Source organism: Anomaloglossus baeobatrachus, chromosome 10, assembly GCF_048569485.1.
Source record: "Anomaloglossus baeobatrachus isolate aAnoBae1 chromosome 10, aAnoBae1.hap1, whole genome shotgun sequence".
NCBI classification, from domain to species: domain Eukaryota; kingdom Metazoa; phylum Chordata; class Amphibia; order Anura; family Aromobatidae; genus Anomaloglossus; species Anomaloglossus baeobatrachus.
Window position 1 is genome coordinate 55,491,182 of NC_134362.1, and position 25,419 is coordinate 55,516,600.

The window sequence follows — 25,419 nt, forward strand, 5'->3', positions numbered from 1 at the left end:
CAGTTTTTGCCCAAAGGGTTTTAAAGAATTAAAGACACAGAGCCCAAAAAGTCGCTCTTAAAGGGGAAGCAACCATATAGTCACAAAGGTGGAGCAACATGATAAGCCACTCTCGAGTCTGTAATTATAGCAATGGCTGTCAACAACTAGAGCAGAAGTAAATGGAGACTCATTTATGAGAATTACCTCACATTAAGATCATTCTGATTGCCTTTAGCCACTGCAGAAGTAACTGGGGCTTCACTTGTGAGCATTGCCTCACAGTAAGATTGTTGTGGCTGCCTATAGCCACTGCAGAAGTAATTGGGGCCTCATTTGTGTGCATTACCTCTCAGAAAGGTCGTTCAGGTTTCCTATAGCCACTGCAGAAGTAATTGGGGCCTCATTTGTGAGCATTACCTCTCAGAAAGGTCGTTCAGGTTTCCTATAGCCACTGCAGAAGTAATTGGGGCCTCATTTGTGAGCATTACCTCACAGTAAGATCGTTCTGGTTGTCTATAGCCACTGCAGAAGTAACTGGGGCCTAATTTGTAAGAACTGTCTCACAGTAAGATCGTTCTGGTTGCCTATAGCCACTTCAGAAGTAACTGGAATCTCATTTGTGAGCATTACCTCACAGTAAAATCATTCAAGTTGCCTTTAAGCACTGCAGAAGTAACTGGGGCCTAATTTGTAAGAATTGTCTCACAGTAAGATCGTTCTGGTAGCCTATAGCTACTGCAGAAGTAACTGGGATCTCATTTGTGAGAATTACCTCACAGTAATATTCTGGTTGGCTTTAGGCACTGCAGAAGTAACTGGGACCTAATTTGTGAGCATTACCTCACGGTAAGATTGTTCTGGTTGCTTATAGCCACTTCAGAAGTAACTGGTGCCTCATTTGTGAGCATTACCTCACAGTAAGTGTGTTCTACCACCCAGCGGTTCTCCATAATCATAACATTGACCAATCAGAGATGATATTCTTTATTATGCTTTTCTTTGCCAAAACTCAATCTGGACCCAATTATCTTCATCATGCCCAATTATCCAAAACTATTCGTCTCACCAGTTCCGCCCCTGGAAAGTCCATAATTACTACCCCAACCGACCTCCTTCTGCTTGCGAATGACGATTTAAGATTAAGATAGTCAAGAACTCTTGGGTTGATCTTCCGAGCCAGAGACTCCGGTGTGTAGAGAAGCCAGTGGGTTCCCGAGCAGTAGGTCAGGTAAGCTTTTTCGGGATCTCCATTTTGAGTGACTGTTAGATGCCTCGCCACTTCGGCCCATTTGACCGAGTCATCACTGACTTGATAATCATCTGAAATACTCATGGGTCCAGGATATGGAGGGCCAAAATCTGGACCTTCACCTCTCGATGGGAAGTTTTGTAGGATTACCACTTTGCCTCTCGCTTCTCCTAAAGTTGGAAGTCTATCTGATCGAAAAAAACAGCGTTCACCAATCTGCTTCAAAACCTCGTCCACGCTCTGGTAGAAGCTCCTGGTGTTCTGATACGGTTCATACTCCTCCTTCAGCCTCATTAAAATAGTCTCCCGTGGGTGCTCTGTCAGGAAGTTCACGGTATCGGTGAGAACCTGGATGAAATCCATACGCTGGTAGAACAAGTCATGGAAAATGGGCAACCGATCTTGGTAATGACGACACCGGATGTCCAAGAATCTAACTCCAGAATTGTATTGGTTTATTAGGTTCCAGCTTTGACATTCAGCGAGAGGACCTCCAAAAAAAGCCATTGTATCATGGGTTCCTGGTATGGCCAAGGCAGAGAGGGGCACGTGGTCTGGAAGGTAGGGCATCCAGTCTGGCCACGTGACTGATGGCACTTCTGTACGATCAAAGGCTGGATTCTGGTCTCCGAACACCCCAATACCCTAATGTAAAGTACAATGATCATTATTATATACATTGTGGTCAACTTACAATATTTTTTCCACTAGGTCGGGGGGGAGGTCTTTCCGTAAACCAGTGACTAATTCGGTCATTTCAGCATCCAGTATTATTAATGCTGCCTTATTTTTATCTATTATAATTTGTAGAAAGGCCTTCGAACAGGTTGTTGCGGCTTCCTCCCACCTACTAACAAAGCCTTCTTCCTCTAAGGGAAAGGATGGAAATGTCTGTATTCTGAGACCCCTTGGTATAATGTCATTGGCCAAATAATTCTCAAGGGACAGATTAGTCCAACAAATTTTCATCCTTTTATGAACACAGTCTCTATTTTTAGCACATATTTCCTTGTTATCAGAAGATGTTTGATTTAAAAGAATGGAGGAATCGCACTTGAACAGATCCGCCGCTCTACTGCGCCAAGCAGCCTCTTTCATTTTAAAGTCCATTATAGACAGTGGAAATAATCCTGTAAAGATACAGGCAATAGTCAATCTAACAATCCACAATACCCACATATTGCTATCTCATAGACAACATCGTATATATAGAAACCACTTGTAGTCCTATACCAAATCGTAAGAACCACTATGATGCTTGTATGTCATAAAATTTACTTTATTGATATATTATTAAAACCAAAAAAGTAACAACAAAGTTATAGCTTGGCGACAAATAAGAGCAGTGGAAATCACAAATGCGTCTCCCCTACACAGGGGGGAGAAGTGGGTACGAGCATATCAGTTCCATCTGAAACCAGTTATATCAAAATTTTAACAGGATATGTGTCCAAATCCATTAATAAATATGAATGTATTTTTAGTACTAAATAACAGATCCAAAAAGGGCTGTTATAAAAAAGTATATTATTAATTTTTATCTTTATCCGCTCACCTAGATAAGCCACATATATTGGCTGTGGGAGAATACCAATTTAAAGGCAAAAGTGCTATATATAGTAAATATCACTCAACCACAACCTTAGGGTCTCATATAGGTGAGCAGAGAGAACAATAACAAAAACCCTCTCTGTTATCAGCCAATGATCAATTTCATCCGGAATAAAGGCTGTTATAAGGGTATATCTTTACTATAAGTTTCTATCCGCTCACCCAGATAAACCACATATATTCGCTGCGGGAGAGAAATAATCTAAGGGCCACAACCCTCTCTGTTATCAGCCAATGATCAGTTTTATCCGGAATAGAGGCTATCTTTACTATTAGTATTCATCTGCTCCTACAGATAAGCCACATATTATTGGCTACGGGAGAAAAACAAATCTAAGGGCCAAAGTGCTATTACATAGTAAGTATCACTCAACCGTAATCATAGGGTCTCATATAGGTGAGCAGAGAAAACAATGACAACCCTCTCTGTTATCAGCCAGTGATCAATTTCATTACTGACAACAAGAGGCAGTCAATATCCGTCCTTATAATAATAATCATCCAAAATCTGTAGCCAAGGGGTAGACTGCTGAGACCCCAACAAACCCATAACTGATTGTCCCATGTAATGAAAAATCAGACGCAGGTATATAAATCAGAACTCTTTATTTGGAGATTTAAAAACAAATCTCATCTGTTAGTGGATGGTGGTCGGTCACAGCCCAAAATTACCAAACTAAAAACCACTGAAATAAATCACGGTAAACCAGTACAAAGCGTTGTGTCGTAGCCGGACTCCCGGCGTGGATAGCTTTTGTACCAAAAAACCACCAACGTTGTTGAATTGACCGCTGCTGTGACTTAATGCAATATTATGAAAAGCAAAACCCGTAAAACTCATTGTGTTGCAGCCGGACTCCCGGCGCAGGAAAGCCGAAGCAGTTAAGATCATTGTGTCAAAGCTGGACTCCCAGCACAGGTAGCATTAACCGTACAAATCATTGTCTCAAAGCCGGACTCCCGGCACAGGTAGCATTAACAGTACAAATCATTGTCTCACAGCCGGACTCCCGGCACAGGTAGCATTAACAGTACCAATCATTGCCTCATAGCCGGACTCCCGGCACAGGTAAGCTTTCACACCAAAACCATCAACGCTGAAAAAAGGGAGGGAGGGTGGGACAGCTGCCTCCGGGTCCCACAAAGTGGGGAGAGACCGGAAGAGACAGGGAATGGGATTAAATAGGGGCAGCCAGGAGGAGGAGAGCAGAATCATTGGCTGCATCAAACAGGGAGGAGACAGAAAAAATTACATGGGACGACCGGATTAACCCCTTATTACGGGGCTGTTACGGGGGGCTGTCTGATAATAACTTAAAGGAGTATCAGACAGTCAGGGTCCACCGTGCAAAGACTCTGCTGCAGACTATGGCAGAGTGCAATACCTCTGTTAACTCACAGAAGGATATAATAAGTAAGTAAAGCAATTCCTCCCTTACTTGGAGGGTGTGTGGAATGATCTCTGTTAATAATCACAGAGACAAAGGCAATGTGTGCGAAATGGCACCTACCTAGGTCCGCTCTTCTAGTGGTGCAAAAGAGACGAACAGCAGCGTAAGCCGCACAAAGCTCCTACCTGCGTTCGCTCCACTAGTGTGCGAGGACACGAACCACTAGATATGGCACCTGCCTAGGTCCGCTCTTCTAGTGGTGCAAAAGAGACGAACAGCAGCGTAAGCCGCACAAAGCTCCTACCTCTGTTCGCTCCCCTAGTGTGCGAGGATACGAACAACTGCCAGACGCAGTATAAGGAACGTTACCCTAGCGGCAACGTCCACCTACGAGTCGAATCACAAGGCCCAGCCAGACCATGTGCCTAAGGCACCTGCCTATGTCCGCTCCCCTAAGAGGTAAGGATACGGACAGCAGCCGAAGCTGTAAGATATAAGAACGCTACCCTGCCGGTAGCGCTCACCTTGCATAGACAGAGGAATGCCTAGAGGAACGTGCACAGGGCGTCTACCCTCATGCATGAACCAAGAGGACTGAGCGCCATGCGGCGTGTGTCAGGGTCTTATATAGACTCTGTGCCTCATCCAAGATGGAGGACACCAGAGCCAATCGGCTGCCAGAACGACAAGAGTGACGTCATGCTGGCCTATCACCGAGCAAGGCGTCACAAGCACATGACCAGCGACCAATCGGCATAGAAGGTGTCAGAGACATGTGACCTCGTGTCAGCGATGATGTCACCCGCACATGTGCAATGGCTCCAAGATAGGACTTAGTCTCCAGCGCTCGCACATGTGCAGTAGCAAGAAATCTGGACTTAGTCTCCAGCGCTCGCACATGTGCAGTAGCAAGAAATCTGGACTTAGTCTCCAGCGCTCGCACATGTGCAGTAGCAAGAAATCTGGACATAGTCTCCAGTGCTCGCAGCAACCGTAACAGTACCTCCCCCTCAAGGGCCCCCCTCCCGGCGACGCAGGTAATCAGCAACTAAGTCGGGAGCATGGACAGCCTCCTCAGGCTCCCAAGAGCGATGTTCCGGGCCGTAGCCCTCCCAATCTATCAAGAAGAACCTGCGCCCTCTAACCATCTTAGAACCAACTATGGCTCGTACCTCATAGCTAGAGCGAGAGGAATCAGAAGCAGGAGATTGCACTTCACGAGCGTGAGGTAAAATTGCCGGCTTTAGCAGTGAAACATGGAATTTGTCATGGATCCTAAGATGGACGGGTAACTTCAATTGGTAGACTACAGGATTTACCTGTCGAAGAACCTCATAAGGACCCAGGAAGCGAGGAGCAAATTTGACAGAGCTCACTCTAAGTTTCACGTTTTTTGCAGAGAGCCACACAAAGTCCCCTGGAGAAAAGACAGGAGCCGGGCGACGAAACCGATCGGACACCGTCTTCATACGGTCCTTAGCTGCTTGGATTGACTCTTGAGTCCGATCCCAAACCTCTCTGGCATTAGTTGCCCAGTCGGCCACAAGAGGAGGAGGTGCAGCAGCGGGAAACGGTACCGGTACCCTAGGGTGTTGCCCATTATTGAGTACGAACGGTGTCTGCCCAGTGGCCTCAGCCAGCGAATTGTTAAGGGCAAATTCTGCCCAGGGTAGGAGGGAGGACCAGTTATCGTGGTTCTCAGCAACAAAGTGTCGAAGGTATATAATCATGGATTGATTGGTACGCTCAACCAAACCATTGGTCTCCGGATGGTATGCCGAAGATAGATTAAACTCAATTTGCAGAAGGCTACAAAGATCTCGCCAGAAACGGGAAGCAAATTGCGGGCCTCTATCACAAATGATACGATCTGGCATCCCGTGAAGCCTAAAGACATGCTTGAGGAATAGTTTGGCTAGTACCCTGGAAGATGGGATTCTCGATAACGGTACGAGATGAACCATCCGGGAGAAATGGTCCGTAATGACCCACACAAATCTATGTCCCTGTGAACATGGAAGATCACCCACAAAGTCCATGCCTACCACCTCCCATGGTCTATCTGGCACTGGTAAAGGATGCAAGAGTCCAGCCGGTCTCTGCCGTAATGGACGGTTGCGAGCACACGAGTAGCAGGAACCGAGATATCTCTTGACGTGGCTGGCTAAGTGTGGCCACCAATACCACCTCTCCAGTAACTCTCGTGTCCGTCTAATACCAAAATGCCCACCCACCTTTGAGGTGTGGGCCCATGACAGTATATCATTCTGTCGATCAGGCGGAACAAAGGTCTTGCCCGGTGGGATTTGGTCTAACGTCACAGGCGAGAGCGTATGAAAAACCCTGGAGGGAAGGATAAGACGAGGTTCGTCAATCTCTTCCTGGGTAGAAAGCATAGAGCGAGACAGGGCGTCTGCCTTGTTATTCTTACTCCCAGACAGATAGTTGATGGAGAAGTGAAAGCGGGAGAAAAACAAGGACCAGCGGGCTTGCCGAGGATTCAGACGCTGAGCGGTTTGTAAGTACGTCAGATTCTTATGGTCTGTATAGACCTGGAAAGGATGTTTCGCTCCTTCCAGCAAGTGACGCCACTCCTCCAAGGCTAATCTCAAGGCGAGCAGTTCCCTATCCCCAATGGTATAGTTTCTCTCTGCCGGTGAAAAGGTTTTAGCAAAGAAGAAACACGGCCTTTTTCTACCTGCACCGTTCTTTTGATACAAGACCGCACCAGCACCCACTGAAGAGGCATCAACCTCTAAGAGGAAGGGCTTACTCTCATCGGGTCTTTGAAGAACGGGAGCAGTTGAAAAGTGTCTTTTTACTGCCTCAAAAGCCTGAGATGTCTCAGTAGACCAGGCTTTGGGATTAGCACCTTTCTTAGTCAAGGCCACCAAAAGGGCCACCAAAGTAGAAAAATGGGGTATGAACTGCCTGTAATAATTTATGAATCCTAAGAAGCGTTGCACCGCCTTCAAGGAATGAGGTTCGGACCATTGCAGGACAGCAGAGAGCTTCGCAGGATCCATAGCCAGGCCCTCTTGTGAGATAATGTAACCCAAAAAAGGCAATGAGGACTGCTCGAATACAAATTTCTCGAGTTTAGCAAACAATGAGTGCTCCCTTAAACGGGAAAGGACACGAACGACATCCTGACGATGAGTCTCCAGATCAGGAGAAAAAATCAGGATGTCGTCCAGATACACCACTACTGAGGATAACAGTAAATCCCTGAACACATCGTTTACGAAGTCCTGAAATACTGCGGGTGCATTACATAACCCAAAAGGCATGACGAGGTATTCATAGTGACCGTCTCGGGTGTTAAAAGCGGTCTTCCATTCGTCACCCTTTCGAATTCGTACCAAGTTATACGCACCCCGCAGATCCAACTTCGTAAAAACTTGAGCTCCTCTCAGTCTGTCAAAGAGCTCCGAAATTAAAGGTAATGGGTATTTGTTCTTTATTGTGATTGCGTTGAGACCCCTGTAATCTATGCAGGGACGCAAATCACCTTCTTTCTTCCGAACAAAGAAAAACCCAGCTCCCGCGGGAGAGACAGACTTACGAATGAACCCCTTCTCTAAACTCTCTCTTATATAGGTCGACATGGCCTCCGACTCAGGTATCGACAGGGGGTAAACCCTGCCTTTAGGTGGAACCGAACCTGGGATAAGGTCTATGGCACAGTCATACGGCCTATGGGGTGGAAGAACCTCAGCACCCTGTTTGGAGAACACGTCAGCGAAATCCAGATAGGGTGTAGGTATGGGAGAGAGATCAGTAGATGCAACCGCAATGACCTTAGGTGGTAAGGGAAGACATCGGGACTGACATTTCGAACCCCAACTAATAATGCTGTCAGACTCCCAGTCAATGTGAGGAGCATGAGTCCGAAGCCATGGGAGACCCAGAAGGATGTCGTCTATACCCTCAGGCAAAACAAGAAAAGAAATCTCCTCTATGTGACCCTGAGACAGGGAAAGGCGCAAGGGAACTGTCCTCAATGTAATGGAGTCAGACAACATAGTTCCATTAACAACACGGACAGGAATAGGCGCCTCTAACATGATAGAGGGAATATTGTGTCCCTTTACAAATCCTGAGGACACAAAAGTCCCGTCAGCTCCGGAATCCACAAAAGCCATAATAGGCCATGTATTCTCAGATAACGAGAGCTGACCTGGGATACAACACTTAGAGGGTGCAGAAGACGTCTCTAGTAACCCCCCTCTAATGGTTACTAGACCAGGGAGTTTCCCTGACGACTAGGACACTTGTTGGCATAGTGCCCAGCCTGACGACATACGTAACATATAGGAGGACCAGACTTGCGTAGTCTGGAAGACGTATGACCTAACTCCATAGGAGTGGGAGATGTTTCAGATGCTGAGGAAGATGGTAGTGGACCCTCAACAACTGGAATAGCCCGATGCTTAGGGCGTGAGGAAGAGACCTCGAGTCTACGTTCCTTATGGCGTACATCGATCCTCGTTGCTACTGTGATCAAGTCCTCCAGAGAAGCAGGGACCTCACGAGTAGCAAGAGCATCCTTGACATAGCCTGCCAACCCTCTCCAGAAGATAGGAATCAACACCTTCTCTGGCCAATCTAGTTCTGCCACCAGAGTTCTAAAAGCAATGGCATAAGAACTAGTGGATAACGAACCCTGAGATAGATCTAACAGTCTCAGGGCCGCATCATGGGTAACCTGCGGACCCATGAATACCGCCTTAAGAGCATCAAGAAAGTCTTGATGTCTCAGAGTAACCACATCAGAGCGCTCCCATAGGGGAGTCGCCCATTCTAAGGCTTTGTCCTGAAGTAAGGAGATGATAAAGCCTACTCTGGACCTCTCCGTAGAGAAGCGAGAAGAGTTGACCTCTAGGTGTATCTGACACTGACTAATGAAACCACGACATGATCTGGCATCGCCAGAATATCTGTTTGGCAGAGCAAGTCGAGGATCATGTGCAGATGTCACCATGGTCTGAGGTTTATCCTCTATACTCTTGAGCCGTGACTCAAGTACTTGTATGTAACGGTGTAACTGCTGATATTCTGCCATAACTGCCAGACCCTTGGCTCAGTCCTAATGTTACGGGGGGCTGTCTGATAATAACTTAAAGGAGTATCAGACAGTCAGGGTCCACCGTGCAAAGACTCTGCTGCAGACTATGGCAGAGTGCAATACCTCTGTTAACTCACAGAAGGATATAATAAGTAAGTAAAGCAATTCCTCCCTTACTTGGAGGGTGTGTGGAATGATCTCTGTTAATAATCACAGAGACAAAGGCAATGTGTGCGAAATGGCACCTACCTAGGTCCGCTCTTCTAGTGGTGCAAAAGAGACGAACAGCAGCGTAAGCCGCACAAAGCTCCTACCTGCGTTCGCTCCACTAGTGTGCGAGGACACGAACCACTAGATATGGCACCTGCCTAGGTCCGCTCTTCTAGTGGTGCAAAAGAGACGAACAGCAGCGTAAGCCGCACAAAGCTCCTACCTCTGTTCGCTCCCCTAGTGTGCGAGGATACGAACAACTGCCAGACGCAGTATAAGGAACGTTACCCTAGCGGCAACGTCCACCTACGAGTCGAATCACAAGGCCCAGCCAGACCATGTGCCTAAGGCACCTGCCTATGTCCGCTCCCCTAAGAGGTAAGGATACAGACAGCAGCCGAAGCTGTAAGGTATAAGAACGCTACCCTGCCGGTAGCGCTCACCTTGCATAGACAGAGGAATGCCTAGAGGAACGTGCACAGGGCGTCTACCCTCATGCATGAACCAAGAGGACTGAGCGCCATGCGGCGTGTGTCAGGGTCTTATATAGACTCTGTGCCTCATCCAAGATGGAGGACACCAGAGCCAATCGGCTGCCAGAACGACAAGAGTGACGTCATGCTGGCCTATCACCGAGCAAGGCGTCACAAGCACATGACCAGCGACCAATCGGCATAGAAGGTGTCAGAGACATGTGACCTCGTGTCAGCGATGATGTCACCCGCACATGTGCAATGGCTCCAAGATAGGACTTAGTCTCCAGCGCTCGCACATGTGCAGTAGCAAGAAATCTGGACTTAGTCTCCAGCGCTCGCACATGTGCAGTAGCAAGAAATCTGGACTTAGTCTCCAGCGCTCGCACATGTGCAGTAGCAAGAAATCTGGACATAGTCTCCAGTGCTCGCAGCAACCGTAACAGGGGCACAGCAGTCAAGGGGCACCCAGTCAAATACTGGAATGCTCCACAGACTGCTGAGACCCCAACAAACCCATAACTGATTGTCCCATGTAATGAAGAATCAGACGCAGGTATATAAATCAGAACTCTTTATTTGGAGATTTAAAAACAAATCTCATCTTTTAGTGGATGGTGGTCGGTCACAGCCCAAAATTACCAAACTAAAAACCACTGAAATAAATCACGGTAAACCAGTACAAAGCGTTGTGTCATAGCCGGACTCCCGGCGTGGATAGCTTTTGTACCAAAAAACCACCAACGTTGTTGAATTGACCGCCAAGGAGGAGCAAAGTAGCAAACTGTGCTCCGACCCCCACCCAGAAAATAAGGCATACTCGATACCAACCTGCAAATCAAAGAACTATTTCAACTTTAAACAATGTGAAATGTATACCATAAAAAAAACAAAACAAAACGTGGCACTCCAGCATGGAGTACTCAACAATCCATCAATAACCGTCCTGTCTTACCTCACAATGAATGACCTCTGACTAAACCAATAGAAGATCACAAAGAATGACCTGACTAAACCGATATAAGATCCTAATGCAACCTGGAACTCATCATAGTGAAAACCTAGGCGGAACAGGCAGAGGGTGTCCCCAAAATGGAAAAAACAGAAACAACACGTAAAAAGGCATCCAGTGAGATCATAACTTTCAGCAAATCGGAAATCAGTCCTGCCAAAACTTGTCTCAGATGCCTTCCACCTGCATAGCTCTCCATTCTCCGGGCTGCTCATGATGAGCAGCCAAAAATCCATAGCACGGATCTGACATCATCTGAAAAAGAGAAAATTGTTACCAAAGCAATAAACTGGTCTAATATACCTGAGGAAACAATCAGCATGTGAAGGCTCGGTGATTTGACATTGGAATCCAAATTGAAAAGACCAATTGCACAACTTATGGTATCATAACAAATATCACCAGGACTGGTATTGGGAAACAAAAGTGTATTATTCCACTTCTCCTATGATCGGGACCCTGCATACCACCTAGTATGCAGAAAACAGTGTAAAGGCACTTACCACACCTACCAGAAGTACTCCGCTACCTTTATGTAAGAGATATATTTGTAAGAGATACATATATATTTTTTAGTTTGACCATTCTAATAATTTTATTACTTTTTCTCATGATGACGGCAAACGAGCAGGTAAGTATAGACGAGGAAAATTGGTCCAAGGATAGAAAACGAGGTACTCAAGAACACATATCTGAAGGCTTGGTTGTTGGACCATGAAATCCAAATGAAAAAAAGTCCAAACGAAAAAATTTACGGTATCATAAAGACCACCAGGACTTGTTTTGGGAAATAAAAATTATATTATTCCAGTCGAACTGTAATCAAGACTCACTAGTCTCCCAGTATTCAGAAAACCAGCGCAACTGTGCTTAACCATACCCACAAGAAGTGGGCAACTACCGTCTCACTTTTTTTTTTTTTTTTTGCGCCACGCTATTTATTTTTTAGTTCTTACTGGTTTTGGAAGCAAACACATAATAGTAAACGTATGAAGAAACAGTGCCTACAAATATCCTTGCACCATGTTTTACTATAAGCTTACCATGTTGTAGAAACCTCCCAGGAGACCTTACAGCATCATTGACCATACACATCACTTCCCATATGAGGGGTGGAAATGGATCCCCTCTGCTCTAGAATTGGGGCAAAGCTCCCAGAGTATAATGAAAGCAAGAAGGAGCGTAAACAACAATTATTTCTCCAACTAAACCGTAGTGGGGCCAGGACCAACTGGAAACCAAACACTAAAGAACCATAATCTGATGGGCGATAGCACAGAGGGGTAAAAGGAGAAGCCATGACAAATGGTCTAAGAATGGCAGTGCTCATGTTAATGGACCAAAAGCAAAAACAAAACCTGAAGTGTGGTATTAGTGGGAAACACAGAAATGTAAGGTGAATTAACCAAACTCTAGGATACCCGAGACCCCCTAACGCACAGGACCCGAAATATTTAAAAACAAATTCCCAAACCAGAGCCTGAAGTAAGGCAATTAAAGGATGAAAGAATATCAAACCATCAGACGTCTGGCCCTAAAGCGTTATATGATATTGTGATGGGGGAAATGTAAAGTGTCAACGCTGGGACTGAACCAGAGATCTGTATGTTGCCCGCACAGTTACCATTGAATTATACCTCAATAACAGTCAAAGGCCTATTGTGAAAAGGAGCGACTGGCATGGGAAAATTCCCCACACCAGGAGAAAAGGAAAAACCCGACAAGGTAAATCCCACTCAAAGGGTGAATTAATTACCAAACAAACAACCCACAACAAAGGGTGCGACTCTAAATAGGGGAACGCTGGACCAAACCTGAAAAAACATGATGTAATAAACTGGGCAAGCATTAAATCATCAAGCGGTGTATTATAGAAAGATACCGTCACGCAATTAATGACCATTCAAGGAAAGGACTAAAATGGCTCAATAAAATAAGAGGAATAAAAACCCAAGAAGAGTGTGCATAAATTAATGTCTTGCTGCAAAGCGATCAAAATTGGTGACAGTGTGAATGAACTGGTAAAATGAAAGGCAGACCCGATGTCTGATTATGAATGTTAAATTGGTGACAGTGTGAATGAACCGATCAAACGAAAGGCAGACCCGATGTCTGATGACAGTGTGGATGAACCGGTAACACGAAAGGCAGACCCGATGTCTGATGACAGTGTGGATGAACCGGTAACGCGAAAGGCAGACCCGATGTCTGATGGCGGTGTGGATAAACCGGTAAAACACAATGCATGCTCCTGAAGCAAACCTGCAAAATGTGTTGGAATCGGATACATATAGATTATATTTTATATATATATATATATATATATATATATCACACAGCATATATATACACATATATATATATATACAGTAGGCAGCAACATTACCACTGAGCCACACATTGCAGACATGCCATCACATCAACTAATACTGAATGGTGAATAATTGTTTAATAAGGAATGGCTAATAATTAGGTAGGTAAGAGAGGGCTGTCATAACAGAAACTGACCCAGTGTAGGTGGTGAAACCTGAGGCCCCTGTAGGGGAGAGGGCGTGAAGCTTTGTTGGCAAACCCCTCAAAAGCAGATGCAACATGTGCGCATTGTAAATGGCAAACTAGTAAATCAGCAGCTCTAAGAAATATCCGGGGGTCAAATCCATGCTCCATCCATGGAGTACTCCGGTTGCTAGCAGGGCGTAGCACACTTTAACAACGCCTGGGAGTTGATTTGGTTAACTACATTTTTTTTTTTTTTTTTTTTTAAACTTTTAAATTGGAATCATGTCTTATCTCCCCTCCCAAAGCCCTGGAATAAGGGTACTCACCACTGTCTTGAGGAACCAGGAGGGGCTGGCTGGCACGCAGATGCCTGGAGGGTCGGCGGTGGGACCTATGATGTCCTACTGCGGGGACATTCTGAGGAGCGAGAGGATATTCAGATGATAAAGGTGAACGTTGTAGCGAATGCCTTCAGTGATGACTCGTTCCTGAGGACCTGTGGTAAACCAAAACGCCTGCTCCGGCTATTACAGGCCGGCCAGCGGTGAAAAATACCTAGGAGTAGGGTCGTGCGGAGCGGGTACCACAGCCGTTCCGGCATGTCGGGGATCCAGCACCCGCATGCTGAAGATCAAAGGGGAAGGGAGGGGGGGTAGAAGGGGCCATACCAGCGGGAGACAGCACAGGTAGTGATTAATAATGGAGTGGGGGCATAACATCAGGGACAGGGCCATCAGGTGCGTTTATTATTATAGCCCCAGCCACCGGCAGAGACTGTGGGCTAGGTACATCACTGGATGAGGCGCTGATGCTGGCCAATTAATGCAGCTGCTAATTCTGCGAAGGGGGTGAGATGCAAAATGTATGGGCTGCTTCGAGGAATGATTAAAGCTGCCACATGATTGGGGCATGTACAACTTGCAGAGCGGTGTTTCCAGAGGGGGTTATACACACACACATACATACATACACACATACATACATACATACACTCTGTCCATAGCCTATTTTTATTTATTTTCTTTTTTTTGTTTATAAATTTATTATATCCCATTTAATTTTATATATTTTAATTTATTTATTTCTTATATATTTTTATACATTTCTTACTTATATCTATTTTATATATTCCTGCTATATCTATCCAGGGACACAGTGGAGTGGGGTGTTCAGACAGGGGAGGGAGAATTGTTACACTGGATAGGCCACGCCCACCACCTGAAAGGAGCCCATACACTCCAGGATCAACTATACAGGTGGATGCGGGTGGGCGGGGCCAGAAGTGTTTGACGCGACCGCAGGGAGGGACAGTGCACGGGTGCCGAGCAGACAGATATCAGAGGTGAGAGAGTGAAGGAGGGGGGCTGTGACTGCAAGGGAAGGAGCCCGTGGGTGCGGATATTTAAAAAAAAGATAGCAGCGCCGCGCTCCCTGCATAGAGCTAGAGCAGCAACCGTTCAGTGTTAATGGTGGGCGGGGCCAGTGCACAGCTGCCGGCTCATATGCTAAAGGGAGGGAGGTGGCGAGGCTACAGCCCTCAGTGACTGATGGAGGTGCATACAGGGGGAGGGAGGGAGCGGGCAGTTGGGGGTTTGTGTGAATGAAAGGGTGCGCTCGCTGCGCTGCCGCGCTGGGTAACTGCCGGTTGGGTGGGGCTGGTACTGAGGAGGGGGCACTATGGGGACAGTGTACTGGGGTTTGCGATAACAGGGCTTAGGCGATCCGGCGGCCGGGCACGCCGACCTCCCGCTGGCATGGATGGGAGCAGGGACAGGAGCTTGACAATCTGGAGGGACGGGACACCGGCCAGCAATGAGAGATGACAGCCATGCATCCCAATCCCTCCTGATAGTCCGGGATGGCAGCGGTTAGATCGACTGCCGTACTCACTCTCTCCAGGTGCACAGCGGGGACAGCTGCCTCCGGGTCCCACAGAGTGGGGAGAGACAGGAAGAGACAGGGAATGGGATTAAATAGGGGCAGCCAGGAGGAGGAGAGCAGAATCATTGGCTGCATCAAACAGGGAGGAGACAGAAAAAATTACATGGGACGACCGGATTAACCCCTTATTACGGGGCACAGCAGTCAAGGGGCACCCAGTCAAATACTGGAATGCTCCACATCATGTGGAGGGAGACAGGTCACAGATCTGATCGCAGGGCTGGTCACTGGTGCTCCTCACCATCATGAGGGGGGGACAGGTCACAGATCTGATCGCAGGGCTGGTCACTGCTGCTCCTCACCATCATGTGGAGGGAGACAGGTCACAGATCTGATCGCAGGGCTGGTCACTGCTGCTCCTCACCATCATGAGGGGGAGACAGGTCACAGATCTGATCGCAGGGCTGGTCACTGCTGCTCCTCACCATCATGAGGGGGAGACAGGTCACAGATCTGATCACAGGGCTGGTCACTGCTGCTCCTCACCATCATGTGGAGGGGGACAGGTCACAGATCTGATCACAGGGCTGGTCACTGCTGCTCCTCACCATCATGTGGAGGGAGACAGGTCACAGATCTGATCACAGGGCTAGTCACTGCTGCTCCTCACCATCATGTGGAGGGAGACAGGTCACAGATCTGATCACAGGGCTGGTCACTGCTGCTCCTCACCATCATGTGGAGGGAGACAGGTCACAGATCTGATCACAGGGCTGGTCACTGCTGCTCCTCACCATCATGTGGAGGGAGACAGGTCACAGATCTGATCGCAGGGCTGGTCACTGCTGCTCCTCACCATCATGTGGAGGGAGACAGGTCACAGATCTGATCACAGGGCTGGTCACTGCTGCTCCTCACCATCATGAGGGGGGAGACAGGTCACAGATCTGATCACAGGGCTGGTCACTGCTGCTCCTCACCATCATGTGGAGGGAGACAGGTCACAGATCTGATCACAGGGCTGGTCACTGCTGCTCCTCACCATCATGAGGGGGGGACAGGTCACAGATCTGATCACAGGGCTGGTCACTGCTGCTCCTCACCATCATGTGGAGGGAGACAGGTCACAGATCGGATCACAGGGCTAGTCACTGCTGCTCCTCACCATCATGTGGAGGGAGACAGGTCACAGATCTGATCACAGGGCTAGTCACTGCTGCTCCTCACCATCATGTGGAGGGAGACAGGTCACAGATCTGATCACAGGGCTGGTCACTGCTGCTCCTCACCATCATGTGGAGGGAGACAGGTCACAGATCTGATCACAGGGCTGGTCATTGCTGCTCCTCACCATCATGTGGAGGGAGACAGGTCACAGATCTGATCGCAGGGCTGGTCACTGCTGCTCCTCACCATCATGTGGAGGGAGACAGGTCACAGATCTGATCACAGGGCTGGAAACTGCTGCTCCTCACCATCATGAGGGGGGGACAGGTCACAGATCTGATCACAGGGCTGGTCACTGCTGCTCCTCACCATCATGAGGGGGTAACAGGTCACAGATCTGATCACAGGGCTGGTCACTGCTGCTCCTCACCATCATGTGGAGGGCGACAGGTCACAGATCTGATCACAGGGCTGGTCACTGCTGCTCCTCACCATCATGTGGAGGGAGGCAGGTCACAGATCTGATCGCAGGACTGGTCACTGCTGCTCCTCACCATCATGAGGGGGAGACAGGTCACAGATCTGATCGCAGGGCTGGTCACTGCTGCTCCTCACCATCATGTGGAGGGAGACAGGTCACAGATCTGATCGCAGGGCTGGTCACTGCTGCTCCTCACCATCATGTGGAGGGAGACATGTCACAGATCTGATCACAGGGCTAGTCACTGCTGCTCCTCACCATCATGTGGAGGGAGACAGGTCACAGATCTGATCACAGGGCTGGTCACTGCTGCTCCTCACCATCATGTGGAGGGAGACAGGTCACAGATCTGATCACAGGGCTGGTCACTGCTGCTCCTCACCATCATGTGGAGGGAGACAGGTCACAGATCTGATCGCAGGGCTGGTCACTGCTGCTCCTCACCATCATGTGGAGGGAGACAGGTCACAGATCTGATCACAGGGCTGGTCACTGCTGCTCCTCACCATCATGAGGGGGGAGACAGGTCACAGATCTGATCACAGGGCTGGTCACTGCTGCTCCTCACCATCATGAGGGGGGGACAGGTCACAGATCTGATCACAGGGCTGGTCACTGCTGCTCCTCACCATCATGTGGAGGGAGACAGGTCACAGATCTGATCACAGGGCTGGTCACTGCTGCTCCTCACCATCATGTGGAGGGAGACAGGTCACAGATCTGATCACAGGGCTAGTCACTGCTGCTCCTCACCATCATGTGGAGGGAGACAGGTCACAGATCTGATCACAGGGCTGGTCACTGCTGCTCCTCACCATCATGTGGAGGGAGACAGGTCACAGATCTGATCACAGGGCTGGTCACTGCTGCTCCTCACCATCATGTGGAGAGAGACAGGTCACAGATCTGATCGCAGGGCTGGTCACTGCTGCTCCTCACCATCATGTGGAGGGAGACAGGTCACAGATCTGATCACAGGGCTGGTCACTGCTGCTCCTCACCATCATGAGGGGGGAGACAGGTCACAGATCTGATCACAGGGCTGGTCACTGCTGCTCCTCACCATCATGAGGGGGGGACAGGTCACAGATCTGATCACAGGGCTGGTCACTGCTGCTCCTCACCATCATGTGGAGGGCGACAGGTCACAGATCTGATCACAGGGCTGGTCACTGCTGCTCCTCACCATCATGAGGGGGGGACAGGTCACAGATCTGATCACAGGGCTGGTCACTGCTGCTCCTCACCATCATGTGGAGGGAGACAGGTCACAGATCTGATCACAGGGCTGGTCACTGCTGCTCCTCACCATCATGAGGGGGGGACAGGTCACAGATCTGATCACAGGGCTGGTCACTGCTGCTCCTCACCATCATGTGGAGGGAGACAGGTCACAGATCTGATCGCAGGGCTGGTCACTGCTGCTCCTCACCATCATGAGGGGGAGACAGGTCACAGATCTGATCGCAGGGCTGGTCACTGCTGCTCCTCACCATCATGTGGAGGGAGACAGGTCACAGATCTGATCGCAGGGCTGGTCACTGCTGCTCCTCACCATCATGTGGAGGGAGACAGGTCACAGATCTGATCGCAGGGCTGGTCACTGCTGCTCCTCACCATCATGTGGAGGGAGACAGGTCACAGATCTGATCACAGGGCTGGTCACTGCTGCTCCTCACCATCATGAGGGGGGGACAGGTCACAGATCTGATCACAAGGCTGGTCACTGCTGCTCCTCACCATCATGTGGAGGGAGACAGGTCACAGATCTGATCACAGGGCTGGAAACTGCTGCTCCTCACCATCATGTGGAGGGAGACAGGTCACAGATCTGATCGCAGGGCTGGTCACTGCTGCTCCTCACCATCATGTGGAGGGAGACAGGTCACAGATCTGATCACAGGGCTGGAAACTGCTGCTCCTCACCATCATGAGGGGGGGACAGGTCACAGATCTGATCACAGGGCTGGTCACTGCTGCTCTTCCGTTACTCTGTCCTCACTTGTTGCTGTTTGCACTGTCTCCTGTGTCTGGGCTGTGTCTCGGGAGGAGGTGGATCTGGGGTGGGGTCTGTGCAGGGTTTACAGGCGGCTCCGGCAGAAGCTTCTCACTTCTTCTCCTCCAGATCTCGCTCCATGGCTGACAGCGAGCAGAAGCCGCGCAGGATCCTGGACAACAGCGGAAACCTGAGTAAGAAGCTGCGACCACTGAGCACACAGGACTGCGGGGGGCATATTGTGTTGGGGGAACCCTCCTGTGTTGGGGTCATATACATGTGTTGAGGGCCCCATATACATGTGTTGAGGGCCCCATATACATGTGTTGCAGGGGCATATTGTGTTGGGGCACATTCATGTGTTGTTCCCCTTCTACCCCCCTCTGGCTGCATTTTATGTCAGGGATGCGGAGCTCTAGTCACTGCCATCAGTGACGCATATAGGGGCGCTAATACTTATTAGTTTTGGATGACTGACATCACTGGATTTGGAGTTCTCATTTTTGTTACATTGTTGCTCTGTTGGTTTTGCTATATTTTGTTACATGCTGGTGGTTGTAGTTCTCTCAGTCGGTGAGGAATTTGTGGGGTATCAGAATCCTGAGTTTGGGGATCCCTGAACCCCACCATACTCTTTTTTTTATTTTCCATTAGGGGTGTGACCTGAGTTTGTTGGCCATGGCTTATGTGAGCTTTGCTCTTGAGGGGCAGGTCAGAGGCCCTGACATTGCCGAGCCTGACTCCTCCTCTATCCTTCTCCTCCTCCTCCTCCCTCTGGAGTCTTTGGTCACCTTCCTCTTCTTCCTCTCATCTTTACTGTTTGGGAATGTTTCTTCTCCTCCTGCTCCTCACTCTGGACACTTTGGACACCTTTCTTCTCCTCCCTCTCAACTCGTCAGGCACATTTTTCTCTCCCACCTCCCTCTTTGGTCACCTTTTTCTTCTTCCTCCTCCCTCTGGACTCTTTGGTCACCTTTCTCCTCCTCCCTCTGGACTTTTTGGTCACCTTCCTTCTGCTCCTCCCCCCTCTGAGGTCTTTGGTCATTTTCCTCCTCCTCCTCCCTCTGGACTGTCACCTTCCTTCTCCATATGAGCTCTTTGGTCACCTTCACCTACCTTCATCTGCACTCTTTGATCACTTTCCTCCTCCTCTTCCTTCCTCTGGACTCTTTGGTCACGTTCCTCCTTTACGTCCTCCCTCTGGACTCTGGTCCTTCTCTTCCTCTTTCTCCTCCCTCTGGGTTCTTTGTTCTCCTTTCTCCTGCTCCCTCTGGACTCTGTGGTCACTTTCCACCTCCTCTTCCTTCCTCTGGACTCTCCTCTTCTCTCTGGACTCTGGTCACCTTCCTCCTCTTACAATTCCTCCTCCTCCTGGACTCTGTGGTCACCTTCTTCCTTTTCCCTCTGGATCTGTGACACCTTCCTTCTCCATATGGACTCTTTTTGGTCACTTTCATCTACCTTCATCTGGACTCTTTGGTCACCTTCCTCCTTTCCTTCCTCCGTCTGGACTCTGGTCACCTTCCTGCTCTTCCTCCTTCCTCTAGATTGTTTGGTCACCTCCCTCCTTTACCTCTTCCCTCTGGATTATTTCGTCACCTTTCCCTCCTCCCTAGACTCTGTGGTCACTTTCCTCCTCCCTCTTGACTCCGCAGCAGCTTTGTCCTGTGAAAACCCCATGAAAGGATGTGTATCACAACTGGTCCTGCAGAAAAGTCTGGAGAACGTTCATCCAGTGTGTATGGGGTTCTTCTGGCCGTGGTCAGCATTTCCTCTTAGTGGTGGTGAGAGCATGATGGAAGCTTCAGCTATCCTGCTAATGGAATAGAGGATGGGTCACACCCTGCTGCTAAGTACAGTCCGGTGCTGGATCCGTGTGGATAACGTGATGATATAGAACATATTACGACCCGTCCTCCCTCCCCGGACACGTGGAAAACACTGCAACCTCCAATCATTGTATGTGGCTTCAGTGTGGAGGTTGCACTGATCAGCACAGGATTACTGATACTAATCCTATTCTATCTATATGGACCGCTCCAGAATCCAACCTTTTCTCACCTTTGAAAATACAAAATCTCTTCCTTTCGCTTATTTATTCTCATCTGGATTACGACAACTCTTCTGATCGGTCGTCCTCTAACCAAACGTTCTAGCCTTCAATTCATCTGAATGCATCAGCTAGGACTGTATTTCTGTCCAGATGTTACACCGATGCCTCCACCTTGTTCCAGTCATTGCACTAGTTACCCATCCTCTACACAATACAATATAAGCTTATCTCTCTTACCCAGAAAGCTCTCCACAGTTCTGCACCGCCCTACATCTCCCCCTCCTTTGTCTACCATCCTACCCGTCCTCTACACCACCATACATCCTCTCCTTATCTCTGTCTACCACCCTACCTGTCCTCTCTACAGTTCAGCACTGCCCTATATCTCCTCTTCCTCTATCTACCACTCTACCCATCCTCTACACCATTCTGCAATGCCCTACATGCTCTCCTAATCTCTGTATACCACCTACATACCTCTACACAGTTCTTCCCTACCCCCATATCTCCTCCTCATCTCTATCTACCATTCTACCTGTCCTCTCCACAATTCTGCACCTTCCTACATCTCCTCCGCATCTGTCTACCATCCTACCTGTCTTCTCCACAGTTCTGCACTGCCCTACATCTCTTCCTCATCTCTGTCTACCATACTACCCGTCCTCTCCACAGTTCTGCATCATCTGACATCTCCTCCTCATCTCTCTCTACCACTCTACCCATCTTCTCCACAGCTCTGAACTTGCTAAAAGACTATCATCCTCTATACGCTGAACCTCCCGCTCCCGTCCCCAGGATGTCTCTCGTGCTGCACCAGTTTTCTGGAATGCACTACCCCAGATGATATGACTAATACTGAGCCCCCATATTATTAGGCGTGCTCTATGAACACCTCTTTAGACCGGCCTATCACTTTGCTAATCTAATTGTCCGCTGTTCCCCCTTAATCCTGTCATCGGTCTCCTCCACCTCCTGCACATTCATTACTCAGAAACGGCTCCTGCGGCTTCATATGAAGACCCCTATTTATTATGCTGATGGTGCTTTATTTTTAGCTCTGTGTCCCCCTCCTCTCCTGTGCCTGCCCCCTGTGTGCCCCCCTCTCCTCCGGTGACCTCTGTGATGGCCTCTTTATCTGCATGGTCCCCGTCCCCTCTGATGTGTACTACGCTGCTGAATATGTCGGTGCTATAGAGATACAATTCTTATTATTGACTCAGGACTACTCCTCCCATTCTCTCTGATGGACGCGGTTGCTGTGACACAGGAAAGGGATTGTTTCCTCGCAGAGCTGCGGTGTTGTCACAGTGGTTTCCCCGGAGTGCAATCATGTGACCATAGCGTCTTGTCACTGGCAGACAGTTGACACATACCACCATGGCAGCAGTGGGGGAGGGGGGCGTGTGCCTGTCAGGGGGTGTAATGTGGCCCCTTCTGGATGCAGACTGACAGGAGGAGCAGTAGAGGGGGGTGACCTCCGGCCCATGGTCACTACTAGAGGAAGACGGGAGGATCCGGGCCCTCGGCTGTCATTTCCCCGTCCCCTTCTTCTCCACAAAAATGGGCGAATGTACCATTTAGGAGGGATAAACCAGAGCCCCCCCAAACCCAACCCTGTATCCAGACTCCTGAGACAATAGCACTGGAGGGCGCGGGGCCTGATAGCTGTGGGGTGGGAAGGCACTGGGATCAGGAACTGTAGGGGGGTTGTTGGGGTCTGTAGCTGTACGAGGGTTGTTGGGGTCTGCAACTGTAGAGGGGTTGTTGGGTCAGTGGCTGTAGGGGGGTTGTTGGGGTCTGCAACTGTAGAAAGGTTGTTGGGTCTGTAGCCGTACGGGGGGTTGTTGGGGTCAGCGGCTGTAGGGGGGTTGTTGGGGTCAGCGGCTGTAAGGGGGTTGTTGGGGTCTGTAGCCGTAGGGGGGGTTGTTGGGGTTTGTAGCTGTAGGGGGGGTTGTTGGGGTTTGTAGCCGTAGGGGGGGTTTTTGGGGTCTGTAGCCTTACGGGGGGTTGTTGGGGTCTGTAGCCGTACGGGGGGTTGTTGGCAACTGTAGCCGTACGGGGGTGTTGTTGGGCTCTGTAGCCGTAGGGGGGGTTGTTGGGCTCTGTAGCTGTAGGGGGGTAGTTGGGCTTTGTAGCCGTAGGGGGGTTGTTGGGGTCAGCCGCTGTAGGGGGGTTGTTGGGGTCAGCGGCTGTAGGGGGGTTGTTGGGATCAGCGGCTGTAGGGGGGTTGCTGGGGTCTGTAGCCGTACGGGGGTTGTTGGGGTCTGCAGCCTTACGGGGGTTGTCGGGGTCTGTAGCCGTACGGGGGGTTGTCGGGATCTGTAGCCGTACGGGGGGTTGTCGGGGTCTGTAGCCGTACGGGGGGTTGTCGGGGTCTGTAGCCGTACGGGGGGTTGTTGGGGTCTGTAGCCGTAGGAGGGTTGTTGGGGTCAGCGGCTGTGTTGGATGCTGCTGGTTGCTAGTGATGGATCCTCGTGGCCATGTTGTTCTCTCGCTTTTACCGCACTCGCTATTCCCCAGATCCTGTCTGTTTATTCCAGTCAACAATGAAGTCTCCGGGGAGGTGAGTCCGCTGGTCTCCGGGGAGGTGAGTCCGCTGGTCTCCGGGGAGGTCGCTGCTGCCGCCGCTCACATCTGCTTTCTAGGACCTCAGACTAGAAGGGGAGCGCAGGAAGAGATTAAGGGGGTCCTCCGAGAACCATTACTCAGCCGGTGACTCCAGAGATCCTGACCCCTTTAAGTGGTCCAATTTCCACACATCACCTACATAAATAAGGAATGCAGGTGGAGGGGGATACGGTGCCATTGTACGGTATTATATGATCTGCGCAGGTGGAGGGGGATACGGTGCTATTGTATGGTATTATATGATCTGTGTGTGTCGCCCCCGCGTCGGCAGCCTTCCGCTCGCTCAGATCCGGATCCGCGGTGGCTCGAGGGGTCGGGGTCGCTCGACCACCCGGAATAAAGGGGGGGTATTTACAGGGGAAGGTGTGGAAGGTTCGTGAGGCCACCCGTGGTGCGTGGTAAGATCGAGTACCACCGCTGCAATTGGGAGTACCCAGTCGCGATGGTGCGGGCAGCCAGGTGTTTAACCCCTCCACGGGTAGGGGGGATGCCCCGGGACTCGGTGACGGTGTCGGGGAGGTGCTGTCGGGCCGGTAAGTCTCACTCATTGCATAGTCACTCAGTCCAATAATGCTGACGCTGACAACCGTGGTAAACCAAAGTTCTTGATGTCACTGCAGCAGGGAGGGAGCACGCCTAGATCCCGTGCCCGTTGGTGTTGCTTGTTAGGCTGTGACCTTGACCATGGCACCTTTTTTCTGTAGTTTGGTCCCTTTTAGCATAGAACTAAACGGGTCCCTCTCACCAGTATGGCTAACTGGGTGAGCTTGCTCTCAGGGTTCACGCTTGGGATTTTCTGGACTATGTAGTGGGAAAGTCCTATCCCCCTCGTTGCACTAGTACCCCGATTTTGGAGCGGGTGGAGAACGGAACTTGAAGGCTCTGTCCTCGTCGGGTAAATTACCAGGACGCCTGAAGCTACTTCCTGGCCTAGGGTCCACGTACCCCGTCGTGCCCTGGTCCCAGCCCGGTGATGGCACAAGGCCGCCGGCTGTTCTCCTCGATAGTCTGTGCCACTTGTTACGATCTCCTGCGACCGGGGTCCAGCTCCTACCAGGCCCAGACCAACATCTGCCACATAGTAGTCTCAAGGAGGCCAGCTCCTGACCTCTCCTCTCGAGAGTCACTTCACAACTGCCTTGTGACCTCTCCTCTTGAGAGTCACCACACAACTGTCTGTCTCCTGACGCTCCTGACCTCCCCTTACCAACCCCCCAAGTGGGCGACCCTATTCCCTTCAGGCTGTCTACTGGTGTGTCTGGTGGGTGTGGTGCAGAGTGTTCCTAGGGATTTGATTAGCTTGTTCTTGGCAACACCAAAGGTGAGGAACCCGTAACCAAGGAGGAGGTGGATATCATGCAGAAGTGCAGATTGCACAATACCCTGTGACGACCTGATAGGCCAGGGCGTCACATTCCCCCTTGGTTAAACGTAGCTCAACCCCGAGCTACAGGACACCAGAGGTTTATTTTTTTTTTTTTCAAAACTGTAGGAAAGTAAGAAAAAGGGTTAAGACTTTTATTTGCATTTTCATCCCACGCAGCGGAGGCACTTTTCTTAAACGTTACTAAACCTTTAAAGAGTTCATCTCCTCAACGGTGGGATGCTACCGGTTTTAATGGTAGCGGAGACCCAACCTGCTCCGTTGCAGCCTCTACCCACGACAGTCCAGTCCCAATGTCCCGGATCCCGTTAACCCACCAGCCAACCAAACTGAA

The 25,419-nt window shown here is 49.6% G+C and overlaps 1 protein-coding gene and 1 pseudogene across 1 annotated transcript in view; one reads left to right on the forward strand and one right to left on the reverse strand.

The window, feature by feature from the left end:
• Nucleotides 1–1,015: 1,015 nt before the first annotated feature.
• On the reverse strand, nucleotides 1,016–1,911 carry LOC142254334 (1-phosphatidylinositol phosphodiesterase-like; annotated as a pseudogene).
• A 17,195-nt stretch (nucleotides 1,912–19,106) lies between these two features.
• Nucleotides 19,107–25,419, forward strand: part of LOC142255233 (stomatin) — a 49,750-nt gene continuing 43,437 nt past the window's right edge. The window contains exon 1 of the mRNA XM_075326756.1: nucleotides 19,107–19,214. Within this exon, the coding sequence (XP_075182871.1) occupies nucleotides 19,160–19,214 (55 nt within the window). The 5' untranslated portion in view covers nucleotides 19,107–19,159. The remainder of the gene's footprint in view (nucleotides 19,215–25,419) is intronic.